Below are 17,282 nucleotides of genomic sequence, written 5' to 3' on the forward strand. Positions count from 1 at the left end.
CGTGAGACTTACCGGTCTATAATTGCCGGGGATTTCCCTATTTCCTTTCTTGAAGAGAGGAATTACATTTGCCTCTCTCCAGTCCTCAGGTACGACTCCAGTGGAGAGCGAGGATGCAAAGATCCTCGCAAGTGGCGAAGCAATTGCATTTCTCGCTTCCCAAAGCAGCCGAGGACAAATCTGATCCGGGCCTGGCGACTTGTCAATCTTAATGTTTGACAAAATTTTCAGCACGTCAGCTTCGTCTATCTCTATCCATTCCAGCATGCACACCTGCTCTTCAAAGGTTTCATTCACTACAAAGTTCGTTTCTTTCGTAAAGACAGAAGCAAAAAACTCATTTAGGGCTTCCCCTACCTCCTCAGGCTCCACACATAAGTTCCCTATGCTATCCCTGATCGGCCCTACTCTTTCTTTGACCATTCTCTTATTCCTCACGTAAGTGTAAAATGCCTTTGTGTTTTCCCGGATTCCTTCTGCCAAGCCTTTCTCGTGCCCCCTCCTGGCTCTCCTCAGACCATTTTTGAGCTCCTTCCTTGCCTGCATGTAATCCTCTCTAGCTGAACTTGATCCTAGCTTCCTCCACCTTATGTAAGCTACCTTCTTCCTTTTCACTAGAAGCTCCACCGCTCTCGTCATCCAAGGTTCCCTAATCTTACCCCTTCTTGCCTGTCTCAGAGGGACATATTTACTCATCACTCCCAACAACTGTTCCTTAAACCGTCTCCACATGTCGATAGTTCCCTTACCATGGAACAACTGCTCCCAGTCCATGCTTCCTAACTCATGTCTAATCGCATCATAGTTTCCTCTTCCCCAATTAAATATCCTCCCATTCTGCCTAATCGTCTCCTTCTCCATAGCTATGTGTGGGGTGAAACAATGGAACAGTATGGAGTCCATTTGGCCATTGTCTGGCTCTCTGCAAGAACTATCTAATCAATCCTATCTCTGTCCTCATTCCCCATTGGACCTCTGATTGCTCACCCTATTGAAGGATCTGCTCGGATCTCCCTCCATTGCCCTCTCAGACAGCGGTACATTTCTGATCACAGAAACTGTCTGCTTCAAAAAAACCGTCACCTTGTCTCTTTTTTGCTTCCTGTATCATTTCTGACTGAAATTTGTACCTTCTGCTTACTGAGCCTCCTGTCACTAGAAATATTTTCTTCCTCTCCACTCAATTAAATTAAAAATGGGAACGCCGCGATTAAACTGCTGGGAAATGATCAGTTGCCGAATAGTTGAACAGAGAGAATCTATTTCAGGAGAGGTGCTGTAAGGTTCAGCATCTGTTACAATGCTCCAAAGTTATTCACCTCTGTCCTGTTTTCATCAAGTTAACATTGCAATATCTGATTAAACCACAAGTGAGATATCAAATATCAGATTAAAATAAAATTGATTCTATCACTTGTATTTGATTTTAATCAGTGCTGTATCACCACAAGATGAAATGTGTGCTCAGTGGTTGCCTGTTGAGGGTATCGCACTTATCCAGGTCAAAGCTGTTCCAGCACTTTACCAGCCATTTATTATCACATTTTTCTTATCAATATTCCACTCAGTGCATTGAAAGATGTTGGTTCAAGCAAACAGAGACAGTTTGCGCTTCAGAATAGTACAGACATTGCTGAACGCACCCACAGCACCTTCTAACACTGTCCCCCATAAGACACTCCCAGGACAGGGATAGCACAGGGTTAGATACAGAGTAAAGTTTCCCTCTACACTGTCTCCCATCAAACACTCCCAGGACAGGGACAGCACGGCGTTAGATACAGAGTAAAGCTCCCTCTACACTGTCCCCCATCAAACACTTCCAGGACAGGGATAGCACAGGGTTAGATACAGAGTAAAGCTCCCTCTGCACTGTCCCCGTCAAACACTCCCAGGACAGGGATAGCAGGAACTGCAGAGCTGAAGAAACTGCGATAACACAGTGTGGAGCTGGATGAACACAGCAGGCCAGGCAGCATCAGCGGAGCAGGGAAGCTGATGTTTCGGGACCATATCTCTTGCGCAAGGACAGGGACAGCATGGGGATAGATACAAAGTAAAGCTCCCACTACACTGTTTTGTGAGTCTATTTCAGTCCCATCCTGGGTTGATTGTAATGTTTCATTCTTTTTGACAATTTTTTCATTTCTGATAGCTGTAACTTGTGGCATTTCTGAATGAAATTGCCAGTTTCGTATAAAATTAGATGAAAATAAAGGACAGTTCATCCCCTCTTGGAACAAACTTGACATATGGAACTCATTTCAGATTGTCAGCTGTTTGCTTCACACATGAGCGAGTGTACACTGATGGTGACAGTGTTTGGAATGAGGTCAGACCGAACCCCTCTCAGTGCCCATAACAGCCACAGAGGACAATCTCAAAGGGCAAGTTCCCGTTCATCGACAATATGTGGCTCATCAATCTTTCTTCCTATAATCCCTTAACACCTCTTCCATATTCATGAGGCAACACTGCTCGCTTGCTGGGATTGAATCCCAGCAGCAATCAGGAAATATTCCCAGTGTTTCCCAAACACAGGCCATTGCCCCATCTCCCATTCACACCCGAGCTGTTTAAACCTTTACAAACTGACTCAGCCTATCCATGTATCCCTCAGGTTTATAGAGCTCAAACAGGAGTGTTTTAGGCAGTGGTGGAAAGGAAGACAGGGAGGTTGAGAGGTATATTTCAGAGGCTGAAACCTAGCCAACGGCAAGATAAGCCAGGAATGGTACACCATTGAACCACAAGATGCCAGAAAGGGAGGCATGCTGACCTCTGGGATACTGTACACTTGGAGGAGAATATTGGGCTAATCAAGGCCTTCGAAAGTTGAGAGAACAAACTGTTTGCAGTGTTAAGTGCAAAGGACACAGTAACCGAAGGGTAGATTAACCGAAGGCACAGTAACTGAAGGGGACAGTAACCGAAGGGGACAGTAACTGAAGGGGACAGTTACCGAAGGCACAGTAACTGAAGGGGGCAGTAACCGAAGGGATCAGTAACCGAAGGGGACAGTAACCGAAGGGCAGAGTAATCGAAGGGGACAGTAACCGAAGGGGCCAGGAACCGAAGGGGACAGTAACCGAAGGAGACAGTAACCGAAGGGATCAGTAACCGAAGGGGACAGTAACCGAAGGAGACAGTAACCGAAGGGGACAGTAACCGAAGGGGACAGTAACCGAAGGAGACAGTAACCGAAGGGGGCAGTAACCGAAGGAGACAGTAACCGAAGGGGACAGTAACCGAAGGGATCAGTAACCGAAGGGGACAGTAACCGAAGGAGACAGTAACTGAAGGGGACAGTAACCGAAGGGGACAGTAACCGAAGGAGACAGTAACCGAAGGGGACAGTAACCGAAGGGGGCAGTAACCGAAGGAGACAGTAACCGAAGGGGACAGTAACCGAAGGGGACAGTAACCGAAGGAGACAGTAACCGAAGGAGACAGTAACCGAAGGGGACAGTAACTGAAGGAGACAGTAACTGAAGGGGACAGTAACTGAAGGAGACAGTAACTGAAGGGGACAGTAACCGAAGGGGACAGTAACCGAAGGAGACAGTAACCGAAGGAGACAGTAACCGAAGGGGACAGTAACTGAAGGGGACAGTGACCGAAGGAGACAGTAACTGAAGGGGACAGTAACCGAAGGGGACAGTAACCGAAGGGGTCAGTAACCAAAGGGGACAGTAACCGAAGGAGACAGTAACCGAAGGGGTCAGTAACCGAAGGAGACAGTAACCGAAGGAGACAGTAACTGAAGGGGACAGTAACTGAAGGGGACAGTAACTGAAGGAGACAGTAACTGAAGGGGACAGTAACCGAAGGAGACAGTAACCGAAGGAGACAGTAACCGAAGGGGACAGTAACCGAAGGGGACAGTAACCGAAGGAGACAGTAACCGAAGGGGTCAGTAACCGAAGGAGACAGTAACCGAAGGGGACAGTAACCGAAGGGGACAGTAACCGAAGGAGACAGTAACCGAAGGGGTCAGTAACCGAAGGAGACAGTAACCGAAGGGGACAGTAACCGAAGGGGACAGTAACCGAAGGAGACAGTAACTGAAGGGGACAGTAACTGAAGGAGACAGTAACCGAAGGAGACAGTAACTGAAGGGGACAGTAACCGAAGGAGACAGTAACCGAAGGGGACAGTAACCGAAGGAGACAGTAACCGAAGGGGACAGTAACCGAAGGGGACAGTAACCGAAGGGATCAGTAACCGAAGGAGACAGTAATCGAAGGGGACAGTAACCGAAGGAGACAGTAACCGAAGGAGACAGTAACCGAAGGGCTCAGATTTTAAATCATTGGTAAAACATCCAGGTGTGAAATGTGGATAATTCTTTTGTTGATTATGCTGTTACGATTGGAGCAAATGCTGGGAATAGATCTGAAGTCACTCTCCTTTAACTGGACACGGGGATGGCTGAATCTGTCAGATGCAGAATGAGCAGGGGAAGGGGACGAAAGAGCCAGCAGAGAATCTCTCGGCCAAAAGACCTTGTCCTGGGCTGTATCAGTCTGTACCTTTCGAAATCATGGTCCTGGACCCCAGGGACATACATAACCCATCCGTCAGCTCATGGCGAGGCAGTGTTAGTGTTGGGCTGGGGTGGATAAGGTCAGACACTTCTCCATCAGCTCAGGCCGCATATCCATGCTTTAACCTGCTGACAGCCATTTGGAAAGGACTTTCATTTCCCTCCAGCAGTAGCTTTGGCTGGAGATTCAGTCAGGGATCCCAGGAGGGGGGATCTGCTAAACGGACTATTCATGTGGAAGAATATTCACTTACGTCGGGTTCCCAGTAGCACGGCACTCCAGCCGCAATTCATCTCCCTCTCGTGCAAAGTTCCTGGAGAAATCAATCTTCACTGAAGGTACATCTATAATAAATCAAAACAATGGTGAGGTAATGTGCACTGCATTCGATAAAAGATAGAGGTACTTCACACCATTTAGAGCTCTGAGCCAGCTCTGCGTTCCATAAGATCGCAGAGGAGCAGGTTATTGCTGATATGTGACCTCACTCCATATTCCACATCGCTTCGGATTGTTTAACACCTTCAGCATCTGTGGGTGGATCGCAGCTATTCACCATCTGTGGGGACATTAATCCAGAGAGCCAGCTTCTGTTCTGGAGACCCAGGTGTGAATTCTGCAATGGCAGACAGTGCAATTTGGATTCAGTAACAAGAATGTCGAATTAAGATCTAATAACGACCATGAATCTGTTGTGGGAAAAATCCTTCTGGTTCACATGTGTCCATAGAACATAGAGTATAGAACATTACAGCACAGTACAGGCCCTTCGGCCCTCGATGTTGTGCCGACCTGTCATACCGATCTCAAGCCCATCTAACCTACACTATTCCATGTACGTCCATATGCTTATCCAATGACGACTTAAATGTACCTAAAGTTGGCGAATCAGTAGGAAAGGAAGTCTGCCTTCCTTACCCAGCCTGGTCCACGTGTGACTCCAGACCCATAACTGTAGATGACTCTAACATACCCACTGGGCAATAAATGCTGCTCTGGCCAGTGATGCACACATTTGCAAAATGAAATTTTAAAAAAAGGTATGCTTAGTTATTGTGATGCAGTGGTAGTGTCCCTATGTCCGAGCCAGGAGGCCCTGGTTCAAGTCCCATCTGTTCCAGAGGTGTGACACAACATGCCTGAACAGGTCAATTAGCAAATATCTGGGCTCAGGGACTAAATGTAACACTGTCAATTTTTGTCAATCATGTAGAATAAAATGGAAATGTGAGATGTGAGAAACATGCAAGGATGTTTCAAGGGCACTTTTAGACAGGAATGTTTTGGAATGTAATATGGACCAATGTGAACTTTTCCACATTAGTAGCAGAAACACAGGTGCGGGCTATGTGGAGAGAGATGAGAAAATGGGGACGCCCAGATGGACTTTGAGGTCTTTGATAATGAGCCACTGAATGTGAACATACAACAAGCAATTTCAAATACAAATGCCTTGTTGACCTTTAGGACCGGTGGGTGTAAATACTGGAGCAAAGAGGTCTTGCTACAGCTGTCGAATACATTGCTGAGATCACACATGCATTAGGAAGGATGGACTTGCCACGGAGAGAGAAACTCACCTGTAATGGTGAGAGTGTGTGATGGAGATAGTGTAGAGGAAGCTTTACTCTGTATCTCACCCTTTGCTGTCCCTGTCCTGGGACTGCTTGATGGGGGACAGTGTAGAGGAAGCTTTACACTGTATCTAACCCTGTATTTTATTCCTCAACATCCTGTTGTTAATCAGTAAAATGAAAAGAAAAATGTAAATATACCAATATTGGGCAGGTTTTGTGTATATTTCCACATCAGTTGTGCAGGTCAATGGCTGGGCCATAATTTATTGCCCATCACTCATTGCCATTCAGTCATACAGCATGGAAACAGACCCTTTGGTCCAACCAGTCCATGCCGACCATAATCCCCAAACTAAACTAGTCCCACCTGCCTGAGATAATAAAATGTGAGGCTGGATGAACACAGCAGGCCCAGCAGCATCTCAGGAGCACAAAAGCTGACGTTTCGGGCCTAGACCCTTCATCAGAGAGGGGGATGGGGTGAGGGTTCTGGAATAAATAGGGAGAGAGGGGGAGGTGGACCGAAGATGGAGAGAAAAGAAGATAGGTAGAGAGGAGAGTATAGGTGGGGAGGTAGGGAGGAGTTAGGTCAGTCCAGGGAAGATGGACAGGTCTAGGAGGTGGGATGAGGTTAGTACGTAGGAGATGGAGGTGCGGCTTGGGGTGGGAGGAAGGGATGGGTGAGAGAAAGAACTGGTTAGGGAGGCAGAGACAGGTTGGACTGGTTTTGGGATGCAGTGGGTGGAGGGGAAGAGCTGGGCTGGTTGTGTTGTGCAGTGGGGGGAGGGGGTGAACTGGGCTGGTTTAGGGATGCAGTAGGGGAAGGGGATATTTTGAAACTGGTGAAGTCCACATTGATGCCATTGGGCTGCAGGGTTCCCAAGCGGAATATGAGTTGCTGTTCCTGCAACCTTCGGGTGGCATCATTGTGGCACTGCAGGAGGCCCATGATGGACATGTCATCTAAAGAATGGGAGGGGGAGTGGAAATGGTTTGCGACTGGGAGGTGGAGTTGTTTATTGCGAACCGAGCGGAGGTGTTCTGCAAAGCGGTCCCCAAGCTTCCGCTTGGTTTCCCCAATGTAGAGGAAGCCACACTGGGTACACTGGATGCAGTGTACCACATTGGCAGATGTGCAGGTGAACCTCTGCTTAATGTGGAAAGTCATCTTGGGGCCTGGGATAGGGGTGAGGGAGGAGGTGTGGGGGCAAGTGTAGAGTTTCCTGCGGTTGCAGGGGAAGGTGCCGGGTGTGGTGGGGTTGGAGGGCAGTGTGGAGCGAACAAGGGAGTCGCGGAGAGAGTGGTCTCTCCGGAAAGCAGACAGGGGTGGGGATGGAAAAATGTCTTGGGTGGTGGGGTCGGATTGTAGATGGCGGAAGTGTCGGAGAATGATGCGTTGTATCTGGAGGTTGGTGGGGTGGTGTGTGAGAACGAGGGGGATCCTCTTTGAGCAGTTGTGGCGGGGGTGAGGTGTGAGGGATGTGTTGCGGGAAATGCGGGAGACCCGGTCAAGGGCGTTCTCGACCACTGTGGGGGGAAAGTTGCAGTCCTTAAAGAACTTGGACATCTGGGATGTGCGGGAGTGGAATGCCTCATCGTGGGAGCAGATGCGGCGGAGGCGGAGGAATTGGGAATAGGGGATGGAATTTTTGCAGGAGGGTGGGTGGGAGGAGGTGTATTCTAGGTAGCTGTGGGAGTCGGTGGGCTTGAAATGGACATCAGTTGCAAGCTGGTTGCCTGAGATGGAGACTGAGAGATCCAGGAAGGTGAGGGATGTGCTGGAGATGGCCCAGGTGAACTGAAGGTTGGGGTGGAAGGTGTTGGTGAAGTGGATGAACTATTCGAGCTCCTCTGGGGAGCAAGAGGCGGCGCCGATACAGTCATCAATGTAACGGAGGAAGAGGTGGGGTTTGGGGGCCTGTGTAGGTGCGGAAGAGGGACTGTTCCACGTAACCTACAAAGAGGCAGGCATAGCTGGGGCCCATGCGGGTGCCCATGGCCACCCCCTTAGTCTGTAGGAAGTGGGAGGAATCGAAAGAGAAGTTGTTGAGGGTGAGGACGAGTTCGGCTAGGTGGATGAGGGTGTCGGTGGAGGGGGACTGGTCGGGCCTGCGGGACAGGAAGAAGCGGAGGGCCTTGAGGCCATCTGCATGAGGAATGCAGGTATATAGGGACTGGATGTCCATGGTGAAAATGAGGTGTTGGGGGCCAGGGAATTGGAAGTCCTGGAGGAGGTAGAGGGCATGGGTGGTGTCACGGACGTAGGTGGGGTGTTCCTGGACCAAAGGGGAGAAAATTGAGTCCAGATAGGTGGAGATGATCGTCTCAGCCTGCTCCTGCCCCACCGAAAAAAAGAAACCAACCGTGGCCACCTGCCTGAGTGTGGCCCATATCCTTCCAGATATTTCCTATTCATGTACCTACCCAAATGTGCTTGAAATGTTGTAACTGCACCACACTTTTCCTGGAAATTCATTCCACACATGAACCACCTCTGTGTAAAATACCTTCTGAACCACGCTGTCTATATGTGGCACAAATTTCAAAGAATTATGGACCTGAACCCTTAGATCTCTCTGTTCTACAACATAACTGCGTACAGTTCTGGTCGCCACATTACCAAATGGATGTGGATGCTTTGGAAAGGGTGCAGAGGAGGTTTACCAGGATGTTGCCTGGTATGGAGGGTGCTAGCTATGAAGAGAGGTTGAATAGATTAGGATTATTTACATTAGAAAGACAGCGATTGAGGGGGGACCTGATTGTGGTCTACAAAATCATGAGGGGTATAGACAGGGTGGATAGCTAGAAGTTTTTTTCCGGAGTGGGGGACTCAATTACTAGGGGCCATGAGTTCAAAGTGAGAGGAGGAAAGTTTAAGGGAGATATGCTTGGAAAGTTCTTCACACAGGGTGGTGGGTGCCTGGAACGCGTTGCCAGTGGAGGTAGTAGATGCAGACACGATAGTGTCTTTTAAGATGTATCTGGACAGGTACATGGATGGGTAGGGAGCAAAGGGATACAGATCCTTAGAAAATAGATGTGATAATGGGAACTGCAGATGCTGGAGAATCCAAGATCATAAAATGTGAGGCTGGATGAACACAGCAGGCCCAGCAGCATCTCAGGAGCACAAAAGCTGACGTTTCGGGCCTAGACCCTTCATCAGAGACAGAGGATCTGGATCAATGCAGGCTTGGAGGGCCAGAGGGCCTGTTCCTGAGCTATAATTTTCTTTGTTCTTTGTCCTACTACTCAAACCCAACTTTTAATTGTCTAAGTGTAATAAAAACCATAAAATCTGCAGATGCTGTAAATCAGCACAAAAACAGAAGTTGCTGGAAAAGCTCAGCAGGTCTGGCAGTATCTGAGAAGAAAAAAATAAGAGTTAACGTTTCGGGTCTGGTGACCCCTCCTCCGAACTGCCTCAGAACCAGATCCGAAACGTTAACTCTGACTTTTTTTCTTCACAGATGCTGCCAGACTTGCTGAGCTTTTCCAGCAACTTTGTTTTTGTTTAATTGCATAAATCCTGGTCTTGTTTATTTTACCAAAGTGTAATAGCTCATTTGTCCATATTAAATTCCATCTGCCCATTGACCCAATTGATCAAGATCTCATTATAGTTTCTCATAACCTTCTTCACTGTCCATTATATCCATGAGGAAGGAGGTGCTGAGCTGTTCTGTTTGTTGTTACTGACTCTATTTCTTCAGAAAGTAAGGACGCATGGGATTCAGGGAAATTTGGCTGTTTGGATTCAAAACTGGATGGCCAATCGAAGACAGAGGGTGGGAGTAGATGGAAAGTATTCAGCCTGGAGCTCAGTGACCAGTGGTGTTCCACAGGGATCTGTTCTGGGTCCTCTGGTCTTTGTGGCGTTTATAAATGACTTGGATGACGAAGTAGAAGGGTGGGTTAGTAGGTTTGCCGATGACACAAAGTTTAGTGGAGTTGTGAACAGTGTGTAGGGCTGTTGTAGGTTGTAACGGGACATTGACAGGAATCAGAACTGAGCAAAGAGGTGGCAGATGGAATTCAACCCAGAAAAGTGTGAAGTGATTCATTTTGGAAGGTCGAATTTTAATGTAGATTACAGGGTTAATGGCTGGATTCTCAGCAGTGTGGAGGAACAGAGGGATCTTGGGGTCCATGTCCATAGATGCCTTAAAAGGTTGTAAAGAAGGCATATGGTGTGTTGGCTTTCATTGGCAGGGGAATTGAGTTTAAGAGCCTGGAGGCTATGCTGCAGCTCTATACAACTCTGTTTAGACCACACTTGGAATATTGTGTTCAGTTCTGGTCACCTCATTATAAGGATGTGGAAGCTTTCAAGAGGGTGTAGAGGAGATTTACCAGGATGCTACCTGGACTGGAGGGCACGTCTTATGCGGAAAGGTTGAGGGAGCCAGGGCTTTTTTCAGTGGACTGAAGACAGACAAAAGGTGACTTGATAGAGGTTTACAAGATGATGAGGCATAAATAGAATGGATATCCAGAGACATTCTCTCAGGGCAGAAATGACTGCAACAAAGGGGCACAATTTTAATGTGATTGGAGGAAGGTATTGAGGAGATGTCAGGGATAGGTTCTGCACACACAGAGAGTGGTGGGTGTGTGGAATGCGCTGCCGACAGTGGTAGTGGAGTCAGATACTTTAGAGACTTTTAAGTGACTCTTGGATCGGCACATGGAGGGTAGTAAAATGTAGGGTGTGCAGGGTAGATTGATCTTAGCTGGATAGTAGGTCGGCACAACATTGTGGGCTGAAGGGCCTGCGCTGTGCTGCACTGCTCCGTGTTCTATAATTAGTGACTGCGTTGCAGTTGGTTGAAGCAATGGTTTTTATTTTCTGAGTGTCATCGTGATGCTGGCAGGTTCTCGCTCAGGTTGGGCCTGAGAGTTAATGGCTGTAGCTAACAAGGATCTGAGTGTAATTTCAGCACAGATTTACTGTCATTCTGCAGTGCATTAGCTGTGCTGTCAGTGCCTGGGAGACAGAGCATTGATATTCAGAGATAATGAAATGTGAGGCTGGATGAACACAGCAGGACCAGCAGCATCTCAGGAGCACAAAAGCTGACGTTTCAGGCCTACACCCTTCATCAGAGACGGGGGATGGGGTGAGGGTTCTGGAATAAATAGGGAGAGAGGGGGAGGTGGACCGAAGATGGAGAGTAAAGAAGATAGGTGGAGAGAGTATAGGTGGGGAGGTAGGGAGGGGATAGGTCAGTCCAGGGAAGACGGACAGGTCAAGGAGGTGGGATGAGGTTAGTAGGTAGGAAATGGAGGTGCGGCTTGAGGTGGGAGGGAGGGGATAGGTGAGAGAAAGAACAGGTTAGGGAGGCAGAGACAGGCTGGACTGGTTTTGGGATGCAGTGGGTGGAGGGGAAGTGCTGGGCTGGTTGTGTGATGCAGTGGGGGGAGGGGACGAACTGGGCTGGTTTTGGGGTGTGGTGGGGGAAGGGGAGATTTTGAAACTGGTGAAGTCCACATTGATACCATTAGGCTGCAGGGTTCCCAGGTGGAATATGAGTTGCTGTTCCTGCAACCTTCGGGTGGCATCATTGTGGCACTGCAGGAGGCCCATGATGGACATGTCATCTAAAGAATGGGAGGGGGAGTGGAAATGGTTTGCGACTGGGAGGTGCAGTTGTTTATTGCGAACCGAGCGGAGGTGTTCTGCAAAGCGGTCCCCAAGCCTTGAGATGCTGCTGGGCCTGCTGTGTTCATCCAGCCTCACATTTTATTATCTTGGATTCTCCAGCATCTGCAGTTCCCATTATCACTAATACATCATTAATATTCAGAGTGTAGTTTGCACAGAGGGGCCAGCTTTTGTCACAACCATCCCTCCTTCAGGGTGGGGAGCTCTCTTCTTTCTTTGAAAATTTCTGTGTAGTTTCAATGAACAAGGACTTGCCCCACAGATCAAAGGCGACAGTCCTACACACACCAGGACCTTCCGCTCCTCTCTTTGGCTCCCCTCTCATTTACCCTCTGGCCACAATCTGATCTTGCAAATAATCTGTGTCCAGAAACGTTGGCCAAGCAGCATCTTAGGAGCAAGAAAGCTGACGTCTCAGGCCTAGACTCTTCTGAAGGGTCTAGACCCGAAACGTCAGCCTTCCTACTCCTCTGATGCTGCTTGGCCTGCTGTGTTCATCCAGCTCTACACCTTGTTATTTCAGTTAGAGTGTTCTGTTGCAGATTGAACAACACGACGTCTGGTTTAAAATGGTGATTTTGGTGTGCAGGAAATAGTCATTTTGCCAAATCTGCAGGATACAAGGAATTCAATCTCTGCAATTAATTGAACTTATTCCCACTGAATATCCTTTTTCCAGCCTCAACAGTGATATGATGTCCCAATCTCGCTCACTGCGCTCTCAGAAAGACAATGCTGCACACTGAAGGGGAGAATAAGGACGTCGAGATAGCCCTAATCAAATAAAAGCATGTAAAAGAGCTGTTCAGCATCCTCCTGCAAATTCTTCTTTTGAATCTAATGAAGATCTGTCAAAGTGTAGTCGGGAAATATCAACATTTGATATAGGCTACGAGGAGGAGAAAATCCCTAGTAGCTGAGGCAAAAAAGAGTGCAGCCTACATTCCAAACAGAGAAAGTAGAAAATGCATTAAGTTTGAAGTATGGGAAATTAACATTCAATGAGAATCAACAAACTGGGAACTGAAACTTGAAGGAACTGAGATACAAATCTCTCACCCTGATTATTGCACTGATGTTCTATTCAAGGAGTGAAAAAAAAATTGATAGATTTGAATAGATTAAAAGGTTACAAAGTTTATACGTTCTTGCTTCATGCGTAGCTCAGAATAATTATTAGGTAGTGTGTCTCCAAAACCAGAATTTGAGTCTGATCTGAGGGGCCAAGACAATAGAGAGGACAAATAAGAGAGATGGGAGCACTGCATTATTGATACTGCAGTGATGAGGGAGGATCTCCTAGAGGGCCTTCAAAAGAGGCCATTTGGGTAGAGATTAGAAATAAAAAGAGGGCAATTACCTTACTGGAATCATATCACAGGCCTCCCAACAGTCAGCAGGAGACAGAGGAGCAGGTATGGAAGTAGATTACAGAAAGGTGTGTCAGAACCAGGATCATAGTTGTGGGAGACTTCAGCTTTCCTAACACAAACTGGGATCACCTTCATAGGATGAGGCAGGCTAGAATTTTTAAATAGCGCCCAGGAGGAGTTTTCTGAGCAATAGTCCGACCAGAGATGGGTCAGAGCTTGACCCAACGGTGGCATGGTGGCTCAATGGTTAGCACTGCAGCCTCATAGCGCCAGGGACCCGGGTTCGATTCCCGCCTCGGGCGACTGTCTGTGTGGAGTTTGCACATTCTCCCCGTGTCTGCATGGGTTTACTCCGGGTGCTCCGGTTTCCTCCCACAGTCCAAAGATGTGCAGGTTAGGTGAATTGGCCATGCTAAATTGCCTGTCGTGTGTGTTCAGGGGTGTGTGGGCTATGGGGGGATGGATCTGGGTGGGATGCTTCAAGGGGCGGTGTGGACTTGTTGGGCCGAAGGGCCTGTTTCCACACTGTAGGGAATCTAATCTAATCTAATCCTCAGGAATGAAGCTGGTCAAGGGGTTGAAGTGTCAGTCGGTGAGCATTTTGGGGACAGTGACAATAATTCTGTAAGTTTCATAATTACTATGGAAAAGGATAAGAATGGGGAAGTTCAATGTCTAAATGGAGGGAAAGCCAATTCTAACAGCATTACACAGGATCTGGCTAATATGGGCTGGGAGCAGCCACTTGGAGATAAATCTATATTTGGAAAGTGGGAGTCTTTTAAAAGTAATGTAGTGAGAATTCAGGGCCAGTGTGATCCTCTGGGAGTGAAGGGCTAGGGCAGCAAATGCAGGGAACCCTGGAGGTCAAGGGATATTGAGAGTTTGACAAAGAAACAGAAACTGTATATATCAGGTACAGAGCATTAAAAACAGGGGAGATCCTTCAAAAGGATAGAGAGTGTAGAGGGAGTGCTTAAAAAAGAAATCAGGATGGCAAAGAGAGGCAACAAAATATCTTTGACAGATAGGATCAAGGAAAACCCCAAGGCATTTTATACCTGTATTAGAAAGCAAGAGGATGACCAGGGAATGAGTGGGACCTAATACAGACCAAAGGGGAAATCTGTGTGTGCAGCCAGATGACATGGGTGAGGTCTTAAATGAATATTCCTCATCTGTATTCACCGAGAAGAAAGACATTGTAGCTGGGGATTTCAGTTGGGATAGTGAGGTCCAGATATGTTAAATTAATAAGGAGGGGGTATTAGATGTTTTAGCAGGTATATATAAATTCCCCAGGCCCTGATGAAATGTATCCCAGGTTGCTATGGGAGGCAATAGAGGAAGTTGCTGGGGTCCTGCCAGAGATACTTAATAGTTCACTGGCCACAGATGAAGTGCCAGATGACTGGAGAGTAGCTAATGTGGTTCCTTTATTCAAGAAGGGCAGCAGGGGTAGGCCAAGTAATTATGAACCATTTAGCCTGACGTCAGTGGCCGAGAAATTATTGGAATAAATTCTGATGGACAGGATTAATCGGGGATAGTCAGCATGGCTGTGTTAGAGAGAGATCCTGTCTGACTAATTTAATTCAGGTTTTTGAAAAGGTGACTATATTGATGAAGGTAGTTAGATTGTTGTGGCCTAAATGGACTTCAGTAGGAAAAGGTCCCACGTGGAAGACTGATCCAGAAGATAAGAGCCCATGGGATCCAAGACAAATTGGCAACTGGATCCAAAATTGGCTGCAAACAGGGGACGAAGAGTGTTGGTGGAGGGTTGTTCTTGTGAGTGGAAGCCTGTAGCCAGCAATGTAGCATAGGGATTGGTGCTGGGTCCTTTGCTGTTTGTTATGTACATTAATGATTTGGATGTGAATGTAGAAGGTATAATTAGTAAGTTTGCAGATGACATGATGTTGATAGTGAGGAGGATGGTCTCAGCTGTTAAAGCAATGACAGATTTTAATTCCATCCGGTAAGGATGAGGTAATGCGTTTTGGGAGGTCGACAAGGGAAGGATATACACAATGAATGTAGGTCCTTCGGAGTACCAAGGAACAAAGGGACTTTGGTGTCCAAGTCCATAGATCCCCGAAGGTATCAGCCAGGTAGACAGGATGGTGATGAAGTCATACAGGATGCTTGTCTTCGTGAGCCAGACGTAGAATAAAGGAACAAGGAAGTAATGTTACACTTGATAAAACATTGGTTAGGCCACAGGTGGAATAATATCTGCAGTTCTGGGTCACCACACAATCAGAAGGACGTTACTGCCCTGGAGAGTGTGCAGAGGAAATACACCAGGATATTGCCTGGGATGGAAAGGCTCAGTAATGAGGAGGGACTGGGTTTGTTTTCCCAGTAGCGGAGGAGGCTGACGGGGTGGGGATCTGATTGAGATATACAAAATAATGAGAGGCACAGATGGGGTTGATCGTGAGAATCTTTTCCCCGTGGCAAACATGTTTAAGACTGGGGGAATGAGTTTAAGAGTGAGGGTAAGTGGTTTGCAGGTTGCCTCAGGAAATTTCTTTTCACCCACAGGGTATTAGAAATCTGGAACGTGCTGCCTGAGAGCGTGGTGGAACATAAGTACCATCGCAACAGTTAAGAAACCTCGGGACTGGTACTTAAAATGGTAGGGCATAGTAGGATTTGGACCAAGTGCAGGCAAATGGGATTCGTATAGTTTGGAGTATTTTGATTAGCATAGACATGGTGGGCTGTTTCTATGCTGTCTGACTCTGTCTCTAATAGATGGTTCAGTGAAATACTATTGTTTAACACAAATGCTGATCAGTTACTTGAAGCAGGCAGCTCTTTCTTGTATTCCAGAGAAGTAGGCACTGGAGAAACAAGTGAAGCTGGAAATATGGAAACGAGACTGAAAGCAGATGTGTGGGAGAATATTTCTAATTCATATCTTGGGGATGGCTATATTAAAGCAAGAGTATTTAGTTGGGTCAGAAACATGGGAAGAATCCAATTAATCTAATCTAAGAGAGGCCTGGGAGCCAGGTTAACTTGGCATAATTTTTTTGACATTGGTGCACTGTGGAACTAAATGAAGTTATGTTTTCTTTCTGTATTTGAAATGAAGATTTTGATAACATGTTTAATGTTATTACCCTAGATTAGGTGTGTTTTTAAAATTTGAACTAAATGATTGTATGCACAGGCTTAACAGGATTTCCTATTCCTGAGACATACTTTTTAATTGGAGAATTTTAAAATCAAAAAAAGTGAGATTGTTCAGATAGAGTTTATTGATTCAACCATTCAATGTAAAAATTGTTCATATTGCAGGTAAAGATAATATGGTGGAAGACACATTTTACAGAATGTAATAACCATGTGTAAAGTTAAGAATTTATGGGAAAGATGATAAAAAATTGCACTGGACTTGTATTTGAGATGAATGAGGATGAACAGATGTAAGTGTCATATATTGTTGTCTAAACATTATGTACCTTGAGAGGAACCCTATTTTGTGAAATATGTTTCATCCCTCCTAGGGATAGAGGTGTGTAAGGACAATTTTGACTTAGACTGTGGACTAAAAGCAGGAAAAGAAACTGCTTTAAACCAAGGAGGCTGTGTAAGAAGTTGATTGCATTTTTCATGAAAATGTTACTGGAATTCATTGTGAGCTGAATGTGTAATGTTGCAGTTGTGGGGGAGATTAGAGACAACATCACTATACAACATAGAACAGTACGACACAGGAACAGGCCATTTGGTCCACAATGTTATGTTGAACATGAAGCCAAATTAAACTAATCCCTTCTACCTATTCTTGGTCCACATCTCTCTATACTTTGCATATTCATGTGCTTATCTAAAAGTCCCTTAAATGCCTCTATTGTATCTGCCTCCCATGGCAACACTTTCCAGATGCCTACCACTCACTGTGGAAGAAGCTCACTCCCCACATCTCTTTCAAACTTTCCTCCCCCCATCCCCTTTCCTCCCTATGTGTACATTCAGGGCAGTTTTCACAGAGACAGTCTTTTGATTGTTTATTTTCTATCAGGAGCTGTAAATGAGTTCAGGAGAGGAGATCAGCATATTACTTGATACTTATCAATGTAATCTTGCTAAATTCTGCTGA

General features: G+C 46.5%; 1 protein-coding gene across 2 annotated transcripts in view; it reads right to left on the reverse strand.

The window, feature by feature from the left end:
* Positions 1–17,282, reverse strand: part of cadm2b (cell adhesion molecule 2b) — an 881,902-nt gene that overhangs the window by 144,198 nt on the left and 720,422 nt on the right. For both annotated transcript variants that reach the window (XM_059650079.1, XM_059650078.1), the window contains exon 7: positions 4,801–4,891. In XM_059650079.1, coding sequence (XP_059506062.1) covers positions 4,801–4,891 — 91 coding nt within the window. The remainder of the gene's footprint in view (positions 1–4,800; positions 4,892–17,282) is intronic.

This window comes from Stegostoma tigrinum, chromosome 12 (assembly GCF_030684315.1).
Source record: "Stegostoma tigrinum isolate sSteTig4 chromosome 12, sSteTig4.hap1, whole genome shotgun sequence".
Classification (NCBI taxonomy): Eukaryota; Metazoa; Chordata; class Chondrichthyes; order Orectolobiformes; family Stegostomatidae; genus Stegostoma; species Stegostoma tigrinum.